The 21,223-nt window shown below is 41.3% G+C and overlaps 1 protein-coding gene across 3 annotated transcripts in view; it reads left to right on the top strand.

Moving 5' to 3' along the window:
• cttn (cortactin) overlaps window positions 1–20,743 on the top strand; it is a 93,738-nt gene extending 72,995 nt beyond the window's left edge. For all 3 annotated transcript variants that reach the window (XM_072272781.1, XM_072272782.1, XM_072272780.1), the window contains 6 exons: window positions 2,500–2,569; window positions 3,974–4,122; window positions 7,329–7,448; window positions 10,678–10,840; window positions 13,678–13,749; window positions 19,986–20,743. In XM_072272781.1, coding sequence (XP_072128882.1) covers window positions 2,500–2,569; window positions 3,974–4,122; window positions 7,329–7,448; window positions 10,678–10,840; window positions 13,678–13,749; window positions 19,986–20,122 — 711 coding nt within the window. In that variant the 3' untranslated portion in view covers window positions 20,123–20,743. The remainder of the gene's footprint in view (window positions 1–2,499; window positions 2,570–3,973; window positions 4,123–7,328; window positions 7,449–10,677; window positions 10,841–13,677; window positions 13,750–19,985) is intronic.
• The last annotated feature ends 480 nt before the right edge of the window (window positions 20,744–21,223 follow it).

A 21,223-nucleotide genomic window follows, 5' to 3' on the forward strand; every position in this document is an offset into this window, starting at 1 on the left:
TTTCATTCAATCCTGCCCAACTACTATATTGATTGGGTCATTGGTTATCATTTATAGAAAGAAACTTTCCAAGGTGAAATTTATCAAAATAAAATCTTAAACCCTTGTGATTGCTCTTCTCATTCAGCAACACACGTCATAAAGCCTACTCCCTATACAGGTGTACTTTGTTTGCTGTGCAGTTGAACACTGATCACTGTTAGAGTGTTAGGGCAATGATCAGTTCTCAAAATATTTCAGAAAATAGTAAGCAGAACCTAGAAATATATCCTTTTTCTTTCTCTCTGTACATTAAGTGTTGGATGGCCTTTTTATTTAATGGGTTCTTTTGGGCTTCTTTGGGCTGCCTGTATGTTAGGAGACAAATCTCAAGGTTGTATAATGTATACATACTTTGATAAGATATATACTTTGAACTTCGATTGCAAAAGGAGGTCTTAGAATTTTAAAATACAGTGGCATGCAAAAGTTTGGGCACCCCTGGTCAAAATTTCTGTTACTGTGAATAATTAAGTGAGTAAAAGATGAACTGATCTTCAAAAGTCATAAAGTTAATGATGAAACATTTTAAGCAAGGTTAGTGTATTATTTTTGTTTTGTACAATTTTAGAGTGGAGAAAAGGAAAGGAGAACCATGCAAAAGCTTGGGGACCCCAAGAGATTTGAGCTCTCAGATAACTTTTACCAAGGTCTCAGACCTTAATTAGCTTGTTAGGGCTATGGCTTGTTCACAGTCATCATTAGGAAAGGCCAGGTCATGCAAATATCAAAGTTTTATAAATACCCTGACTCCTCAAACCGAGTCCCAACAACCAGCAGCCATGGGCTCCTCTAAGCAGCTGCCTAGCACTCTGAAAATTAAAATAAATGATGCCCACAAAACAGGAAAAGGCTATAAGAAGATAGCAAAGCATTTTCAGGTAGCTGTTTCCTCAGTTTGTAATGTAATTAAGAAATGGCAGTTAACAGGAACGGTGGGGGTCAAGTTGAGGTCTGAAAGACCAAGAAAACTTCCTGAGAGAACTGCTCATAGGATTGCTAGAGAGGCAAATCAAAACCCCCGTTTGACTGCAAAAGATCTTCAGGAAGATTTAGCAGACTCTGGAGTGGTGGTGCACTGTTCTACTGTGCAGCAACACCTGCACAAATATGACCTTCATGGAAGAGTCATCAGAAGAAAACCTTTCCTGCATCCTCACCACAAAATTCAGCGTCAGAAGCTTGCAAAGGAACATCTAAACAAGTCTGATGCATTTTGGAAACAAGTCCTATGGACTGATGAAGTTAAAATAGAACTTCTTGGCTACAATGTTTGGAGAAAAAAGGGTGCAGAATTTCATGAAAAGAACCCCTCTCCAACTGCTAAGCACGGGGGTGGATCAATAATGCCAATTTTGGCTTTTGTCGCAGTCAGCGGCACGGGGAACATTTCACTGGTAGAGGGAAGAATGAATTCAATTAAATACCAGCAAATTCTGGTAGCAAACATCACACCGTCTGTATAAAAGATGAAGATGAAAAGAGGATGGCTTCTACAACAGGATAATGATCCAAAACACACCTCAGAATCCACAATGGACTATCTCAAGAGGCGCAAGCTGAAGGTTTTGCCATGGCCCTCTCAGTCCCCCGGCCTAAACCTCATTGAAAATCTGTGGATAGACCTCAAAAGAGCAGTGCATGCAAGAAGGCCCAAGAATCTCACTGAACTAGAAGCCTTTTGCAAAGAAGAATGGGCGAAAATCCCCCAAAAAAGAATTGAAAGATTCTTAGCTGGCTACAGAAAGCTGTGATACTTGCCAAAGGGGGTGTTACTAAGTACTGGCCATGCAGGGTGCCCAAACTTTTGCTTCGGGACCTTTTCCATTTTTGTTATTTTGAAACTGTAAAAGATGGAAATAAAAAGAAAAGTAATCTTGCTTAAAGTTTTAAAGAAATGTGTCATCTTTAACTTTATGCCTTTTGGGAATCAGGTCATCTTTTACTCGCTTAGCTATTCACAGTAATGGAAATTTTGACCGGGGTGCCCAAACTTTTGCATGCCACTGTAGGTGTTATCTATACAGAAGGAAACTCTGCTTTGAAATAAATCTTGAACTTATATTAAAATACTTTCTCTGCTTTTAAATAAATCTTAATAGGTGCTTTCATATTTTTTTTATTTTAATCTACTCAGCGTTGGCCAGGAAACATTTGTGAGCAATGTGCTGATATTATCTTCTGCAAGCCTGCATGCTGTCATGTTTTTGATCCATCTCTCTACCTGCAACGATTTGTACCTTTATTTTTTTTGGGCACTTTCGACAGTGAATGAGATGCATTTACTGAATGAGAACCTGAGGCAGTACTGAGTGCTGGCCGAAGGGGGAATGGTGGAGGGAAGAAAGTGTGGGGGGGGGGAGGTGGGGTGGTGGGGAGAGAGAGAGACAGAGAGATAAAGAACGAAGACATAAAGGGAAATTGTTTCCAGCATCTAATTATAAAATGTTCTGATTGCAGAGTGCTGCTTCCTTTGATGATGTTGAACGGCTGTCACCAGCTTATCAGAAAACTAAGCCAGTGGAAGCTGGTATGTATGAACATAAATGAGTCTTTGTATCTGTGGACGCAATTCAGTGCCATCTCGAACCTTTCACCCATCCCCATGCACAATCTTTGCCTAATTAACTCAGCTCGCCAGCCCCAGTTAACGTTGATTTGTTCATGGTGTTTGACCACCACCAGTGCCAGCGCTAGTCTATTCTACTGAAAGACCACAGATATCTTTGTGAAGTTCTGGTTACCTGCCTATAGAAAAGATATGAATAAAGTTGAATGAATACAGAAAACTTACAAGAAATTTGCTGGGACTTGAGGACTTGAGTTATAGAAAAAAGGCTGAATAGGTTATAGGACAATTTTCTCTGAAGTTCAGGAGATTGAGGGGAGATTTGATAGTGGCATTCAGAAATTATGAGGGGTATAGATAGGATAAATGCAAGCAGGCTTTCACTGAGATTCAGTGAGAATAGAACTAGAAGAGGTTAAGAGTGAAAGGTGAAATGTTTCAGGGCAACCTTAGGGAGATCTTCACTCAGAGGGTGACGTGAGTGTGGAACAAGCTGCCAGCAGAAATGGTGGACAGGATTTGATTGCAACATTTAAGACAAGTTTGGATAGGTAAATGGATGGAAGGGGTTCGGAGAGCTGAGGTCGAGGTGCAGGTCGGTGGGACATGCAAAATATGTTTGGCATGGACTAGTTGGACCAAGGAGCCTGCTCCTGTGCTGTAGTGCTCTATGATTCATTTAATTTCCTCTGAATTGGAGAAGAGATCTATACCATCTATACCACCCATCTGGGTGGATCTGTACTCAGACCATGTTGGGGCAGACTTGATTATTGGTTTAATTATTTATTATATGGCAAACCATTATTGCACTTAATCCTTGCAAGGTGCTCTAAATCCTTTCACATTGCATTGACGTAGTTCCTTTCGCTGCTGACACATATCTTTTAGGAATCTCATTGAAACCTACCGAATATTGAAAGGCCTAGATAGAGTGGATGTGGAGAGGATGTTTGCAGTAGTGGGAATATAGGACCAGAGGGCACAACTTCAAAATAGAACAGGCTTCCTGACCTTTTTTTGTGCCGTGGACCAATACCATTAAGTAAGAGATCTGTGGACCCCAAGTTGTGAAATCCTGGAATAGAAGGATAACCCTTTGGAACTGAGATGAAGAGAAATTGCCTGAGCCAGAGGGGAGGTGAATCTGTGGAATTCTTTGCTACAGATGGCCATGGAGGCCAAGATTATTTAATCCAGAGGTTGATAGGTTCTTGATTATCAAGAGTGTCAAAAGTTACGGGAAGAAGGCAAGCAAATGGGGATGAAAGGGAAAATAAATCCACCATTATCAAATGATTGAGCAGACTCAGTGGGCTGAATGACCTATCTGACATTTTATGGTCTTCCGATCTTGTTTTGCAGCCAGCGCCAGTGCAAGCAGCATACGGTCCAAGTTTGAGAACCTAGCCAAAGTTAAGGAGGAGGAGGACAGAAAGAAGGTGGGAGAGGAGCGGGTCCGCCGCCTCGCCAGTGAGAAGAGGGAGCAGGAAGAAGCCAGGAGGAAACTGGAGGTCAGTGGGCAACCTGCCCTGATTTGCATTATATGTCAATGACCTCGAACGAAGGTACACTTGCAAGACCTGTTATTTTGAACACAATGGTGTTGGGTTCCTGGCGTTCTACAATCCAAAGATAGGGGTGTAAAAGATGATAAGAGGCCAGTGCCTCTATCCCAGTGTGACGATGCCTAATATGAGAGGCATAATTTTAAAGTGGTTGGAAGAAAGTAAAGGGGGATTATCAGAGTTAGGCTTTTTACACAGAGAGTGTTAAGTGTGAGGAATGCTCTGCTTGAGGTGGTGGTAGAGGCAGATATATTATGGACATTTAAGAAACTCTTAAATAGACACGTGGATGAAAGAAAGATGGAGATATATGTGGGAGGGAATGATTTGATTGATCTTGGGGAGGTTAAAAGGCCGGCACAGTATCATAGGCCAAAGGATCTATACTGCGCTCTAGTATTCTTTACCATAAGTGTAAAGTTGGGGTCTGTCAAAACTGACTGGCTCGTCCTGTGAATGAACTTGTAGTGCATGAGAAAATATCCACTATCCTTAAGTCAGTCACTTCATCTGGGTACTAAGTCAAACTTGAGAAAGTCTGCAGATGCTGGAAATTCAAAGCAGCACACTTTGCTGGAGGAACTCAGCAGGACAGGCAGCATCTATGGAAATGAATAAACAATCGATGTTTCGGGCCGAGACCCTTTTTCAGGACTGGAAAGGAAGAGGGAAGACGCCAGAATAAAAGGGTGGAGGGAGGGGAAGGGGGTGAGCTGAAAGGTGATAGGTGAAGCCAGGTGGGTAGGAAAGGTCAAGGGCTGGAGAAGAAGGAATCTGACAGGAGAGGAGAGTGGACCATAGGAGAAAGGGAAGGAGGAGGGGACGCATAGGGAGATAATAGGCAGATGAGATGAGGTAAAAGGCCAGAGTGGCGGATAGAGGAAGGTGGGGGGGAGGGGAGAGTTTATTTACCGGAAGGGAAAATTGATATTCATGCCATCAGGTTGGAGTTTTTCCCCAGAAAACTTGTCACGTGGAAGGCAATATTTTTATACATACTGTAGTTGTCTCATCTGGAGTCCTGGACTGTTTTTGATCAGCTGGGTGGGTGAAATTCCCAGAGACGCTCCCCCCCCATGAGCCTGAGGTTAGTTGATTTTGCAACTTGCATAAGACCACAGAGTTTGGTGGGTGTGGGAGCCTGGGGCTGTTGTGAAGCGCAAGACTCAGAAACGATTTGCTTTGCATTCATGTTTATATGTTTGAAGTCCCTTGTTTCCTCTGTGACTGTTTTCCTTTGAGAACTCAATGGTCAATAGTATTTCAGATTCAATTATTTATCACATGTACATCAAAACATACAGTGAAGTGTGTCTTTGCGTTAATAACCAACCCAAGCAAGGATTCTTCAACATTCGTTAAATGACTACATGGGGAGAAAATCAGACTCTGGTTTGATATCACTGAAATGTCGTGAAGTTTGTTGTTTTATGGCAGCAATACATTAAAAAAAAGACAAGTTACAATACTACAAACATCAAAAGAGTTCAAAACTGGAATAGGCAGGCAGAGTTCATGGACCCTTCAGAAATCCGATGGAAGAAGATGTGCCTAAAACATTGAGTGTGGGTCTTCAAGCTGCTGTACCTCTTCCCTGATGGTGGTTATGTCCCAGGGAGTGAGAGGGAATAATGGATGCTGTTTTTTTTTTTTTGAGGCACCACTGTCAATGGAGGGGTAGGACGTGCCCGTGATGGAGCTAGTTAAGTCATTAACTCATTTGTAGCCTTTTTCAATCCTGTAAACTGGAGGCTTCATACCAACTAGTGATGCAACCAGTCAGTATGCTGTCCACCGTACATCAAGACCTAGATACCATTAATCTGCCCCAAAGACATTGGTGGATGAGGTCTCCTGTGGTGATGGTCCCCTGTTATCTCAGGAGAGCCCGTGCTTTTTAAACGAGCTCTTTTGCTCATGTTGGTAGATTCAGTCATAATGTAGAACAAAAGGACATTGTTCCTGCACAGGATCGAAGGAAGCTGCAGAGAGCTGTAAACTTAGTCAGCTCCATCATGGGCACTAACCTCCGTAGTATGCAGGACATCTTCAAGGAGCGATGCCTCAAAAAGGCGGCGTCCATCATTAAGGACCCCATCACCCAGGTCCTGCCTTGTTCTCATTGCTACCATCAGGGAGGAGGTACCAAAGCCTGAAGAGACACACTCAATGATCCAGGAACAGCTTCTTACCCTCTGCCGTCCTGTTTCTGAATGGACATTGAACCCAAGAGCACTATCTCACTATCTTTTTATCTCTATTTTTGCACTGCTTATTTAATTTTACTATTTAATATATATGCTTACTGTAATTCACCTTTTTTTTCTTTTATTATGTATTGCATTGTACTGCTGCCACAAATTCAAAACATTTTACAACATATGCCAGTGATATGAAACTTGATTTTAATTTTGATCCTGATTCTGACACTTGATATTAAACCTGATTCTGATATCTAAAACTATGGCCCTCCCCCCCGCTTTGAATCCCCTACCCTGTGGGAAAAGACTGTTGCCGTCCAGCTTATCTGTGTCTCCAAAATGCATCACCTGTGTTGAAATCCATTTGCCACTACTCAGCACACTTCCCAGACTGGTCAAGATCTCCCTGTGACCTACAATAACCAACTTTGCTATCAACAAGGCTTAATTTTGTGTCATCTGCAAACCTTGTGTATTCACATTCAAGTCACTGATGTAAATAACAAATAGCAGGGGTCCCAACACTGAACCTTTTGGCACACCACGAGTCAATATCCTCCATTTCAGGGAACTACCTTTAACCTCCACCCTCTGCTTCCTGCTTCCAAACCATTTTCATACTTCCAACCAATTTTGAATCCACCAACGCACACAAAATGCTGGTGGAACACAGCAGGCCAGGCAGCACCTATAGGAAGAAGTACAGTCGACGTTTCGGGCCGAGACCCTTTGTCAGGACTAACTAGCTCTCCGGGATTCCATGGGATCTAATCTTATGCAAAAGGTTATCATGTGCGGCCTAGTCAAAGGCCTTGCGTGTCCAAATAGTCAAGAGGTCGAGACATGATTTGCTTGTTTATTTTATTGCATGAGCTCCAAAATCTCATATTGTGGAATTACATGTATTGAAGCTTGGTGACGAAAGCAAATATTTTGTTTCGGGGGCAACAGGAGCAAGAATCGGCAAGAAAGCAATCTCCAGTGTCTACTCCGGCACCCGTTCCTGCAGCGACTCCGTCACCTGCTCCAGAACCTGTTGAGGAAGCAAGGGCGCCCAGTCCAGTTTTTCAGGTATGTTGTGTTAAATAGAGTTGTGGAGTACTACGGCATAGAAACAGGCCCTTTGGCCCACCTCGTCCATGCTGACCCAGTCTTCTACCTGGTCCCATCTTCCCGCACCAAGCCCATTGACCTCCATATCTCTGTTATCAATGTACCTCTCCAAACTTAAACGTTACAAGTGGGCCTGTATCTACCACTTCTGCTGGCAGTATTTGCCACCCTCTGAGTGAAGTGGCTGCCCCTGTCCCTTCAAATATTTTACCTTTAAACTCATAACCTCTAATCCCAGTCTCACCCAACAGGAGGGGAAGAAGCCCACATGTATTTACCCTATCTATGCCCCTCATAATTTTGTCTACTTTGATAAGATCTCCCCTCATTCTCCTGCCCTCCAAGGAATAAAGTCGTAACCTAGAGTCATTGAGTCATAAAGTCTCAGCGCAATATAGCACAGAAACAGGCCCTTTGGCTCATCTAAGGAGATGTTACTGTTATTCTGCCTACTTGCATTAAATTCACCTGGACCGTAGTCCTCCATGCACCTCCCAAACACGTACATACCCAAACTTCTCTTAAATGTTGAAATTGAACCCACGTTCACCATTTTCACTGGCAGCTTATTCCACACCTTCACTGCCCTGTGAGTGACGAAGTTCCCCCTCAGATTCCCCTGAAGTATCTTGCTTTTCACCCCTAAACCTATGACCTCCGGTTCTAGCCTCACCCATCCCGGTGGGGGGCTGCATGCGTTCACCTTATCAATACCCCTGATAAACTTGTATATGGCTATAGGATCTCCCCTCATTTTCCAGCACTCCACGGAATAAACTCTCAACTTGTTTAACCTTTCCCTGTAACTCAGGTCATCAAGACCCAGCACCATTCTGCAAATCTAATTGCTGAAGCTTAAGAGATTTACGGCCCCTTGTTACTCAAACATGGAGTGGTGGGGTGCAGATGTCTCTGCTGAAGGAAGTGTAAGGTGCTCCTGTCACCCTTGGGCGAGGTGTGCCACCTGCTTAGCCCCCTGATCAGGATCATGTGAAGCCATGGGAGCAGGTGGTAGAGGGTTATATGAATGGCCAGTGCACATCACAGCTCCTGGTTACGTGACCACTGATGCCAGGCAGGCAATCTCTGAAGAGTATTGAGGCTGGCTGGGGTCACCCATCTTGTAAAGACACTGCCCAGAAGGCAATGGCAAAGCATTTCTTCAGGAAAAACTGCCAAGAACAATCATGGTCACCACGTGATGATGATAATCTTATTGTGTTATTTTTGTGCTGCATCAAATCCGGAATCACAATTATTTTGTTCTCCTTTACAACTGTGCACTGGAAATGATGTTAAACATAGAACATAGGAGAGTACAGCACAAGAGCAGGCCCTTCAACCTACCAATGTTGTGTCAAACCAAATAAATTAATCAAATGGCCTACTAAACTGATCCCTTATGCCTGCACAAAGTCCATATCCTTTCATTTTCCTCACATTCATGTGCCTATCTAAACGTCTATTAAAAGTCCCCAATATATCTGCTTCTACCACCACCTCAGTCAGCACATTCCAGTCCTAAATTCTTGAAATATGGTGTTCTCAATATTTCAGCTGTTGTTGAGGATGTTAAATCAGCTCGTGAGTAGCCATTAACTTCAACTTCTTATAAAGTCATGGAGATAACTAATACTCTTGTAGTAGGGATCTCCCCTTGGAGACAACTTGGTTCAGAAGTCTAGGGAAGGCACCATCAGTCATCACTTATCTATTAATTCAAGGAGTAAGTGTGACTATATTGGAATGAAAAGCCCAACATTTTTAACAACCAGAGCCATACTTTATGAAACAATTGCCACAGCTAATGTATGTGGTATTAGCTTATTGTCAAATGTACCAAGATACAATGAAAAGCTGGTCTTGCGTATTGTTCATACAGATCAAATCATTACACCATGAATCAAGGTAAAACAATAACGGAATGCAGAATAAAGTGTAGCAGCAGCAGAGAAAGTGCAGTACAGGTGAACAGTGGTAGAATGTGAGGTCAAGAGTCCATCTTAAAAGTTCAAAGTAAATTTTCTATCAAAGTACATATATGTCACCATGTACTAACCTGAGATTCATTTTTGTACCTCTTTCCACGCAAGAGGTCTATTCAAGAGTGTGGAGCAGGCTCCCACATACAATGCATAATATTTCTCTTGTCTCTGTGATGTGGAGTTGCTGATGAGTATTGGTTACGGCAATGGAAATAATTCCCAGGGGGATATTTGTAATTGTGTCCATGATCTCTTGTGTTTGTTTGAGAGCACAGGCGGGGCTTTGCTTCATATCAAAAAGGTAGCTCTTCTAACATTCAGCACACTCTGCAGCTCATGTTCTCAGTGTTACTTGTTTACATTTTTAAAATTATTTGCACAATTTGTCTTTTGCACACTGGAAATTTGTCGGTCTTTGTTTTTATTTATTAAGATACAACACGGAATAGGACATTCTGGCCCTTCGAGCTGCACTGCCCAGCAATTCCTGGATTTAACCCTAGCCTAGCCACGAGACAATTTACAATGACCAAATAACCTACCAACTGTACATCTTTGGACTGTGGGAGGGAAGAAGCACACCTGGCGAAACCCCACGCGGTCACGGGGAGAACGCACAAACTCCTTACAGACAGCGGCAGGATTTGAACCTGGGTCGCTGATACTGTAAAGTGTGGTGCTAACCACTACACTACCAGGCCACCCTATTTTTTTTGTGGTTTCTATAGTATTTCTTTGTTTTCCTGTGGGTGCCTGCAAGAAAATGAATCTCAAGGTTGTATTTGGTGCACATACTTCGAGAATAAATTTACTTTAAACTCTTAGTTCTAATGGTGGAATGTCTGGAGTGGGACTTGAACGGTTGTAGCTTTGTGACTCGAGCGCCAGAGCAAAGCAGACCGAATTAGGGCCAGTGTCTCATTGTGAGGCTTCTCTACTGATAATCCAGACAATCTTTTTAAAATTAAAAATTAAAAAAACAACGTTGATTTTTTTTTCTTCCCCCGATTGAATTGTTTGACAGATGTGTCTTGGGCATGAATCTTTAATTCCTGCATTCTCCAGGAATTAAATCAGGCAGGCTCGTTGGTTGGTTGTCACTTGCTGGTCTTTAACCTCCATAAGCAAATGTGTAGCGAAGTTAATATGAGTGATTAGACATGGAATGCAATTAGGAGGAGGTTTCAAAACACTTTTTGCAGGAGTCATTCAAACAGGAAGACAAGAATGATGAGGAGAGGCAGTATTCTGGAGTCTACAATGCAGAGCCCCAGGCTGGCCAGGAAGATGCTCAGTACCAGGAAGCGGTGTACGAGCAGGATGCAGTGTACCAGATGCCTGAGGAAAGTCAGTTGGACCAACAAGGTAATGACTCATGTTCAGCTCACTCGGTTGCCTTCCAGGTAAATGCCTCTCCAGTGACCAGCAGGTTGTAACTGACTTATAACTGAAGGATAAGGCTGGTTAAATTAATCTTATTAAAAGGAGACCCTCTAATTCTTAAGAAAGATAAAAACCCTACTGACTGCGCTTCATATAGACATTTCATTATTAAATGTGGATGCTAAAATTCTTTCAAAAATAATGGCTAATCGACTGGAGAATATTCTAGCTAAAATTATTTCGCGGGACCAAACAGGTTTTATAAAAGGCCGTTATTCCTTCTCTAACACTTGGAGACTGTTAAATGTTATATACTCATCCTTTTCTAAGACTCCCCAATGTGTTGTTTCTCCTGATGCTGAAAAGGCATTTGATAGAGTTGAATGGAAATACTTATTTAACGTTTTAGAGAAATTCAACTTTGGTACTAATTTTAATAAGTGGATTAGAATGATATATAAAAGCCCTATTGCTGCTGTTATTACTAATAACTGCAGATCTCCTTTCTTTCGACTTTCGCGGGGTACAAGACAAGGATGTCCGTTAAGTCCCCGTTATTTAATTTGGTGTTGGAACCTTTGGCTATTGCACTTCGTGAAGCTAAAGATATTCAAGGAATTTCCACAAATGAGACTATTTATAAAATCTCCCTTTACGCCTATGATCTCTTAGTTTATGTTTCGAATCCTGAAGAGTCCATTCCTAGTTTATTGAAATTATTAAATGAATTTGGAAGTTTTCGGGATATAAACTTTATAAAAGTGAATTATTTCCTTTAAATGATTCTGCTTCTATATATGATGACATTCCTTTTAAAGTTACGGACTCTTTTCAATATTTAGGTATTATCATCACTAAAAATTATGGAGACCTTTATAGAGCTAATTTCGTTCCCTTAGTGGATTTTATGAAGCAATTATTTTGTAGTTGGAATCACACTTTCATTAGCTGGCCGAATTCATGCAGTTAAAATCATGATTTTACCAAAATTTTTATACCTATTTCAAAATATTCCTTTTTTTCAAACTAAGAAGTTTTTTGATCAGGTTGATTCTATTATTTCATCTTTTGTTTGAAATAATAAAAGACCAAGAATTGGAAAATACCATTTACAAAAATTAAAAAAGGAGTGGAGGTCTTGCTCTGCCAAATTTAAGAATGTATTATTGGGCTGTTAATATATGTTATGTGTGTTCTTGGTTATATTGGACTGATAAAAATGAGTGACTACCTTGGGTTGATTTGGAATTGAAAGCTGTGAAACAATTTTACTTAACTTTGTTATTAGGAACTTCTTTACCTGTACAACTAGCCAAAATTTCTAATCTAAATTTATATCCTATGATTAAGCAGTCATTACGAATTTTGTACCAGTTTCATAATTTTTTTAATCTTAAACAATTTAACCTTCTTAGTTTAATTTATCGAAACTGTTTATTTAAACCTTCACTTAGTGATCCTACCTTTTCTCTTTGGAGGAATGAAGGAGTTTACTCCTTCATGGATCTGTTCCAAGAAGGCCGATTGATGTCTTTTGAGAAATTAGTAACTAAATATTCTCTCTCGTACTCACGTTTCTTACAATATCTTCAGGTCAGACATTTGTTACAAGAATATTTAAGTAATTTTCCATGTATACAAGATTCTGACCTGTTAGACATTATTTTAAAAATGAATCCTTTAGTGAAAAGTTTTATTGGGAAAATTTATAATTTACTATTGCAATTTATTATGTACTATTACAATCTATTACAATTTATTATAATTTACTATGTACAATTTACTAGTACAATTATCCTTTACTTAAGATTAAGCAAGATTGGGAAAGAGAATCTAACATGACCTTGATAACAGAGGATTGGTTGCGAATTTTGAAGCTGGTTAACTCTTCTTCGATTTGTGTCAGTCATTCTTTAATTCAATTTAACATTGTACATCGTCACTATTTGACAAAGGAGAGACTGTCTAAAATATTTCCTAATGTTGATAGTGTGATAGATGCAAAACTGAGACAGCTACACTGACACGTATGTTTTGGTCGTGTTCTGTATTGAAACAGTTTTGGAAATCTATTTTCTCTACAATTTCTAAAGCTTTAAAAATTAATTTACAACCTAGTAAATTGACAGTTTTGTTCGGTATAATCCCTCAATATATTCATCGTATTTCTATATCAGACCAATATGTATTTGCATTTGTCACATTATTGGCTAGAAGGGCTATTTTATTGAAATGGAAAGATGCCTCTGCTCCCACTTTGATACAATGGTTCTCTCAGGTGATGTTATGTCTTAGTTTGGAGAAAATCAGAAGCCAAACTTTTGATCCTCAATTTGACTTTGAGAAAAGGTGGGGTTCTTTTACCCGCTACTATCATTTGATTTGAGTTAATTAAGATGGTCCCCTTCTGATTCTTGTTTAAATGGATTTGAGTTGGCGGATTGATGTTTTTCTTTTATGGAAGCTTGTATTGTGTATAGCTCCAGGGTTGTGCTCCCAATGGGTTTTTTTTTTTGTTCGTAGGGTTTTTTTTGTTTTAGTTAGGGGTTCTTTTTTCCTTCTTTTCTCCAAAAAAAAAGTTTTAACATTTTATTTTTTTCTTATTATTGATATATTGTTTAGCTTTGCTAATCAGTTATTTGATAATTTAATTCTTATTGTACATATTGACATGTTGACTTAATATATTTTTTTGTTGATTTTCAATAATAATAAAAAAGATTTAAAAATGAAATGAAAAGAAGACCCTCTTTAAAAGTGTTTGAACTTTTTCTTTGAACGGTTAAGGAGAAAACCATTCACCCTGTTTGTCTTTCTAGATGAGCCCACTTATGCAGAGTATGGAAATGAGTATGGTATCACTGCTGTGGCTCTGTATGACTACCAAGCTGGTAAGTACAAGGACTGCATTGTCAAATTCCTTCCCTCTGTCCACCACAAAATGCAGGATCTCCCAGTGGTTACCTAATTCAGTTCAACTCCACATTTCTATTTTAATGTGTCTGTCCATGGCCTTCCCTACAGCTATGACGAGAGTTGGAGGAGCAACACTTCATATGTCATCTGGGTAGTCTCCAACCTGATGGTATTTCTTCCTCTCCCTTCTTTCTTTTTACATTCTCATTACCCTCACATCTGTTCTCCTCAGCTGCCCATCACCTCCCTGTGGTTCCCCTCCTCCTTCCCACTCTCCTCTCCTATCAGATTCCTTCTTCAGCCCTTTATCTCTTCCACCTTCATCCTTGACACTTCATCCCCCCCTCCCTCTCACTTGGTCCCACTTATCACCTACCAGGTTCTCCCCCCTCACACACCTCCTTATTCTGACTTCTTCCCCCGTCCTTTCCAGTCCTTATGAAGGGCCTCGGCCCAAAATGTTGACTGTTTATTCCCCTCCACAGATGCACACCGACCTGCTGAGTTCCTCCAGCATTTTGATTTCCTGCATCTCGTGTGTTATAATTCCCTCTCCTTAATACAATGTGATGTTCTTTCAGGATTGAAACTGTTAAGCTAACTTGGTTTACTGTGAGTTATGCTGGTCTATATATAATATTAAGGATGAGGACGGACCACCAAAATGAAATAGTAGGGATTGAGGGTCTCAACCAGAAATTTGTCTGTCCATTTCACTCCACTTTTGGAGTTCGACCCACTGAGTTCTTCCAGCAGCCTATTTCCTTTCTGTATGTTCCATAATCTGTGTCTCAATGAAAAGGAATTGCTAGTCTTATACCAGGACTTCAGTTATAGTCACCCGAATAGACTAAACAATTTGAGATTCCTTCCACTTGATGGCTGAAGATCTGAGGGGGCTTTAATATTATGAAGAGACCAAACAGTAGGTGCAGAGTGAATGTCGTGTTAAAATAGTAGCAAACTAACTACAGATGTTCAGTGCAAAATTTGGATGTGAATGAGTTTGGATTATGGGTAAATTGTGTGTTTTGTGGTCACTTCCGAATGTTATTTCTGTGTGTTAGGTTTTACAAGTAGAGAAGCTCTATGGAATGTCAAAAAATTATTTTATTATCTTTAACTTTTAGAAATAAAGTCTGGATCTTAGAGGTTTGCAGTCTGCATATGTTGGGACTGGAGTCATTCCACTGTTGCCAACATTGATTTGGGGAAACTAGCCATAGCCTTGGGATTTGGACACATTTTAGTATCAGTGATGTCGGTGTCTTTCAATGAGGAAAAACTGAGTTCGTAACAAATGGTTAATGTCTGAGTGCTGAACGGCAGGTCAGCCAAATCTGCCACTTATCAAGACTACCTGGCCTTTTAAAAAAAACACCACAATTTCATATTGGTGTCTTTAATTCCCTTGTGAATATTTAAGGATATTTCAAGCCTTTCAATATTCAATAAGTGTCAATGAAATCCGCCTCCTCAATTCTTCTAAACTCCAGCAAATACAGGCCCAGAGCTTGTATAATAATAACTATAATAATACCTTTATTTATAGAGCACTTTTCATACAGATTATGTGGTTCAAAGTGGCTTACAATGGGATAAAAGTACAAATATGAAAATAAAATAAAAAATAAACATGAAAATAAAAGACAGAAAGATGTCAATTAAAAACAAGGTTAAATAAGTATGTTTGAGCTGGCGTTTAAAAGTATTAACTGAGACTGCATCCCTTATAGTTTTAGATTTTGACTTCCACAGTATAAGAGCACAGTTGAAAGAAAGCTGACATGCCAATTATCTTTTAAGGGAGATTGTTTAAACTTAAGAGGCTGGCAAAAGAAGACCTGAGAGTGTGATGTACTCTGGTTCCAGACCATTAAGGGCTTTAAAAACAAGTATGAGAGCTTTAAAACCAGTTCTAAAAGATACAGCAAGCCACTGCAGAGTAGCTGGTATGAGAGTGATATCGCAAACAAGAGAAAATCTGCAGATGCTGGAAATCCAAGCAACACATACAAAATGCTGGAGGAACTCAACAAGTCAGGCAGTACCTATAGAAAAGAGTACCGTTGATGTTCACTCTCTTTTCCATTGATGTTGCCTGGCCTGCTGAGTTGATCCAGCATTTTGTGTGTGTTGTCAATGCTCTCTTATGATGTCTCCTAAAGAGAGCATGTATAAGGGACCAAGACAGCTTCCCTCTGCAACACCAAAAGGTACATTGTATCTCTTAGAAAATTGGTCTCCAAGACAGACAAAAGAATTTCTGTCTATGATATATGAACAAAGCCAATTAGGGCACTATCAGAGATGCCAGACCATTTCTCAAGGTGATCTAGGAGAATGCTGTGGTCAATTGTGTCGATGGCAGCACTTGTAGGTAGAAGAATTCGAACTAAGACTTTGCTGTTATCAGTGCTGAGTCTAAGGTCGCTGATAATTTTGGTAAGGGCCATCTCCATGCTGTGTTTTGCTCTAAAACTTGACTAAAACTTTTCTAGAATATTGGGTATTCTATCTTCTAGTACGGATAATTAACTTACAAAAGGGTTTTAAATTATTTCACAATTTAAAACAAACCATACTCATTGATTGCTAATTCAGTGTAATGTTACTGCTTGTTTAACACTTGATGTCCCAGCCTGAGTGAAGACCAATCAGTGTAGCACTTCGTCTGTATTTTGTAGCTATTGTTCTGGATTATTTCTGACAATGTATGAAGGACCAACATTGGTGTAGAACACAGCACAGGACCAGGGCCTTTGGTGTACAATCTTGTGCCAAACAATCAAACCAACAATTAAACTCTTAACTAAACTACACACATCAAAGTTGCTGGTGAACGCAGCAGGCCAGGCAGCATCTGTAGGAAGAGGTACAGTCGACGTTTCAGGCCGAGACCCTTCGTCAGGACTAACTGAAGGAAGAGTTAGTAAGGGATTTGAAAGTTGGAGGGGAGGGGGAGATCCAAAATGATAGGAGAAGACAGGAGGGGGAGGGATGGAGCCAAGAGCTGGACAGGTGATTGGCAAAGGGGATACGAGAGGATCATGGGACAGGAGGTCCGGGAAGAAAGACGGGGGGTGGGGGGGACCCAGAGGATGGGCAAGAGGTATATTCAGAGGGACAGAGGGAGAAAAAGGAGAGTGAGAGAAAGAATGTGTGCATAAAAATAAGTAACAGATGGGGTACGAGGGGGAGGTGGGGCCTTAGCGGAAGTTAGAGAAGTCGATGTTCATGCCATCAGGTTGGAGGCTACCCAGATGGAATATAAGGTGTTGTTTCTCCAACCTGAGTGTGGCTTCATCTTTACAGTAGAGGAGGCCGTGGATAGACATGTCAGAATGGGAATGGGATGTGGAATTAAAATGAGTGGCCACTGGGAGATCCTGCTTTCTCTGGCGGACAGAGCATAGATGTTCAGCAAAGCGGTCTCCCAGTCTGCGTCGGGTCTCGCCAATATATAAAAGGCCACATTGGGAGCACGGACGCAGTATATCACCCCAGTCGACTCACAGGTGAAGTGTTGCCTCACCTGGAAGGACTGTTTGGGGCCCTGAATGGTGGTAAGGGAGGAAGTGTAAGGGCATGTGTAGCACTTGTTCCGCTTACACGGATAAGTGCCAGGAAGGAGATCAGTGGGGAGGGATGGGGGGGACGAATGGACAAGGGAGTTGCGTAGGGAGCGATCCCTGCGGAATGCAGAGGGGGGGGGAGAGAAAGATGTGCTTAGTGGTGGGATCCCGTTGGAGGTGGCGGAAGTTACGGAGAATAATATGTTGGACCCGGAGGCTGGTGGGGTGGTAGGTGAGGACCAGGGGAACCCTATTCCTAGTGGGGTGGCGGGAGGATGGAGTGAGAGCAGATGTACGTGAAGTGGGGGAGATGCGTTTAAGAGCAGAGTTGATAGTGGAGGAAGGGAAGCCCCTTTCTTTAAAAAAGGAAGACATCTCCCTCGTCCTAGAATGAAAAGCCTCATCCTGAGAGCAGATGCGGCGGAGACGGAGGAATTGCGAGAAGGGGATGGCGTTTTTGCAAGAGACAGGGTGAGAAGAGGAATAGTCCAGATAGCTGTGAGAGTCAGTAGGCTTATAGTAGACATCAGTGGATAAGCTGTCTCCAGAGACAGAGACAGAAAGATCTAGAAAGGGGAGGGAGGTGTCGGAAATGGACCAGGTAAACTTGAGGGCAGGGTGAAAGTTGGAGGCAAAGTTAATAAAGGTCAATGAGTTCTGCATGCGTGTAGGAAGCAGCGCCAATGCAGTCGTCGATGTAGCGAAGGAAAAGTGGGGGACAGATACCAGAATAGGCACGGAACATAGATTGTTCCACAAACCCAACAAAAAGGCAGGCGTAGCTGGGACCCATACGGGTGCCCATAGCTACACCTTTAGTTTGGAGGAAGTGGGAGGAGCCAAAGGAGAAATTATTAAGACTAAGGACTAATTCTGCTAGACGGAGCAGAGTGGTGGTAGAGGGGAACTGATTAGGTCTGGAATCCAAAAAGAAGCGTAGAGCTTTGAGACCTTCCTGATGGGGGATGGAAGTATATAGGGACTGGACATCCATGGTGAAAATAAAGCGGTGGGGGCCAGGGAATTTAAAATCATCGAAAAGTTTAAGAGCGTGAGAAGTGTCACGAACATAGGTCGGAAGGGATTGAACAAGGGGTGATAAAACCATGTCGAGGTTTTAACTAAACTAGTCCCTTCTGTCTACACAAGTCCATACCCCTCCATTCTTTGTACGTTCACTTGATACCATCTGTATTGGTGGTTGTCCATCATGTCCAGCGACGACAGGACACCTGTGTGGGAGGGTTTTCAAAGTGGAAAAGCTGTTGAACTGGGGCAGTTCTACTCTCTCGACCCCAGGCGCAGTGGTACGATCACCTGTATTTTGGTCCTTTTGAAAGATTGTGGGTGGCACATTACCGTAACAGTTAGTATAGCTCTACAACAGCGCCGGCAATCCAAGTTCCGCGGCTGTCTGTCAGGTGTTTGTACGTTCTCCCCATGACTGTGTGGGTTTCCTCTGGGTGCTCCAGTTTCCTTCCACATTCCAAAGACGTATGAGGTAATAGGTTAATTTGTCACTTGAGAGTATTTGGGTGATGTGGGCTCTTTGGACTGAACGGCCTGTGTTGTATCTCTTAAAAAAATAAAATAAATTGGGGAAGGATGATAGCACAGCAGAGTTATTTGTTGTAATCCACAAAACACAGGCCTGTATTTTTCCCAAGGAGGTGAATGAACAAAGTGGTTTAGTTGATGCTTTCCAGCTGCTTTGCTTTGGGGTTCTAACATTTTTCTGTCATTTATTCTTTGGGGTTTTCCTCCGTTTCATGGATGTCTGTGAAGGGTAAGAATTGCAGGTTGTATACTGTATATATTCTCTTGTTATTAAATGGAACCACTGGATCACCGAAAGCATCCTGGATGTAAGGGATCCCTTTGAACTGGTTCCCAACACAGTGAGGACTGGAAAATGGGAACTCCTTTCCCAAGAGCGCGGCGAGAGACCAAGTCACCCTGCTGTACCACTAGTGAGGTGACTCAAAAATAAGCAACGTTCGGTAATTTCAGGAAAGGGAATTCAGTGAGAGGTCAGAGAAAACGACCTTTCTAGTTAAAATGTGGAACTAGTGGCCATGACGTGTGGATGAAGCAAAAATTAAAGATTATTTTAAAGGTAGCTTTGATTAATGTATGAGAAAAGATAGCTGATAGTCATAGTCATACTTTATTAATCCTGGGGGAAATTGGTTTTCGTTACAGTTGCTCCATAAATAATAAATAGTAATAGAACCATAAATAGTTAAATAGTGATATGTAAATTATGCCAGTAAATTATGAAATAAGTCCAGAACCTGCCTATTGGCTCAGAGTGCTGACCCTCCAAGGGAGGAGTTGTAAAGTTTGATGGCCACAGGCAGGAATGACTTCCTCTGACGCTCTGTGTTGCATCTCGGTGGAATGTGTCTCTGGCTGAATGTACTCCTGTGCCCAACCAGTACATTATGTAGTGGATGGGAGACATTGTCCAAGATGGCATGCAACTTAGACAGCATCCTCTTTTCAGGGGTGGAAAGAAAGCTGGGAATGGACCCTAGATAAGCTGAGTCTCCACATCATAAATTTCATGCAATTTCAAAGAATGCCCATTGTATTTCCATTCAAAAAGATAACAAATTTGCTCTCCAATTTTCTAGCTGGGGATGATGAAATTTCCTTTGACCCGGATGATGTGATCACCAACATTGAAATGATTGATGAAGGATGGTGGAGAGGCGAATGCAGAGGTCGATACGGTCTCTTCCCTGCAAACTACGTCGAACTGAAGCAGTGAAACCCTCCATCCGCTGGTTTTCGTCGAAAGTGCAATTCCAATTCGATGCAGCATGAACTGTGTTCAGCAGTGGGAATAAAGTATTTTTCTTTTTTCTCTCTTGAGAGTTGCAATTATGCGTTGCATTATAACCAGTCTTTAAAAGCGCCGGGGAAGGAGGTTCGGGTTAATGTGTGACATGCCTTTGAAAATGAGATTGTTACTGAGCTATTGCTTACAAAAAAGTTAAATGCACTTTCTAATCAAGGGCAGGACCTATCAGCACCGTTGGTGTGGAAGAGCTGATAAATTTAGTAGGTGTTTACGACAGATTAAGGCCAAATGCTTCTTGTTGACCAAGTAAAATTTTTAACTGAAATGGATATGTCGTTTATCATTGCCCAGTTTCATCCTAAATTTTAGCTTGTGTTTAATTTGAAATACAGTTATTTTTCACTTGCTATTAGTGAAGGCATTCAGTTCATATTATCCTTTTATTTTTTATGTCCTTGCCTCTGGAACCTTGTTTTCTGCTTTTTAAACCATGTTCTATGAATTGGTAGTGGGTTTGGGTTTTATAATAAAAGTTGCCTTTTTTTCAATACTGTTCATTAAGAATTAAACTGGTTTTATTGCACTACACTCAGTAGATTTTTGTTTGTTTATTTATTGTGCTAAGTTTCTTAATTTTGGATGAATATATTTGAAATCACAATGCTAGATCATGCCCAAGACCATGGCTGATTTAACTAAACCCAGTGCTATTGATAAAACTAAGACTTATCTGTTCTAACGGGACGTCCTTATATTCTGAGTCTGCCCTCTATTCTTAGACTCTCCCACGACTGGAAACATCCTCCCTACATCCACGCTATCTCGGCTTTTCAACATTCAAATCATTGCAATGGCATCCTGCTCCACCCCATTTTTCTAAAAACCAGCAAGTACAGGCCCAGAGTATCAAAGTCTCCTCAAATGTTAACCCTTTCATCTGTGAGGTCATTCTCATAAGCCTCCTGGGGGCCTAATCCAATGGTGGGATGTCCTTCCTGAAATCTGAGGCTCAAAACTGTTCAAAATATTCCATAGATAGTCTGATCGACACCTTATAAAGCTTCAGCG

This window comes from Mobula birostris, chromosome 11 (assembly GCF_030028105.1).
Source record: "Mobula birostris isolate sMobBir1 chromosome 11, sMobBir1.hap1, whole genome shotgun sequence".
NCBI lineage: Eukaryota > Metazoa > Chordata > Chondrichthyes > Myliobatiformes > Myliobatidae > Mobula > Mobula birostris.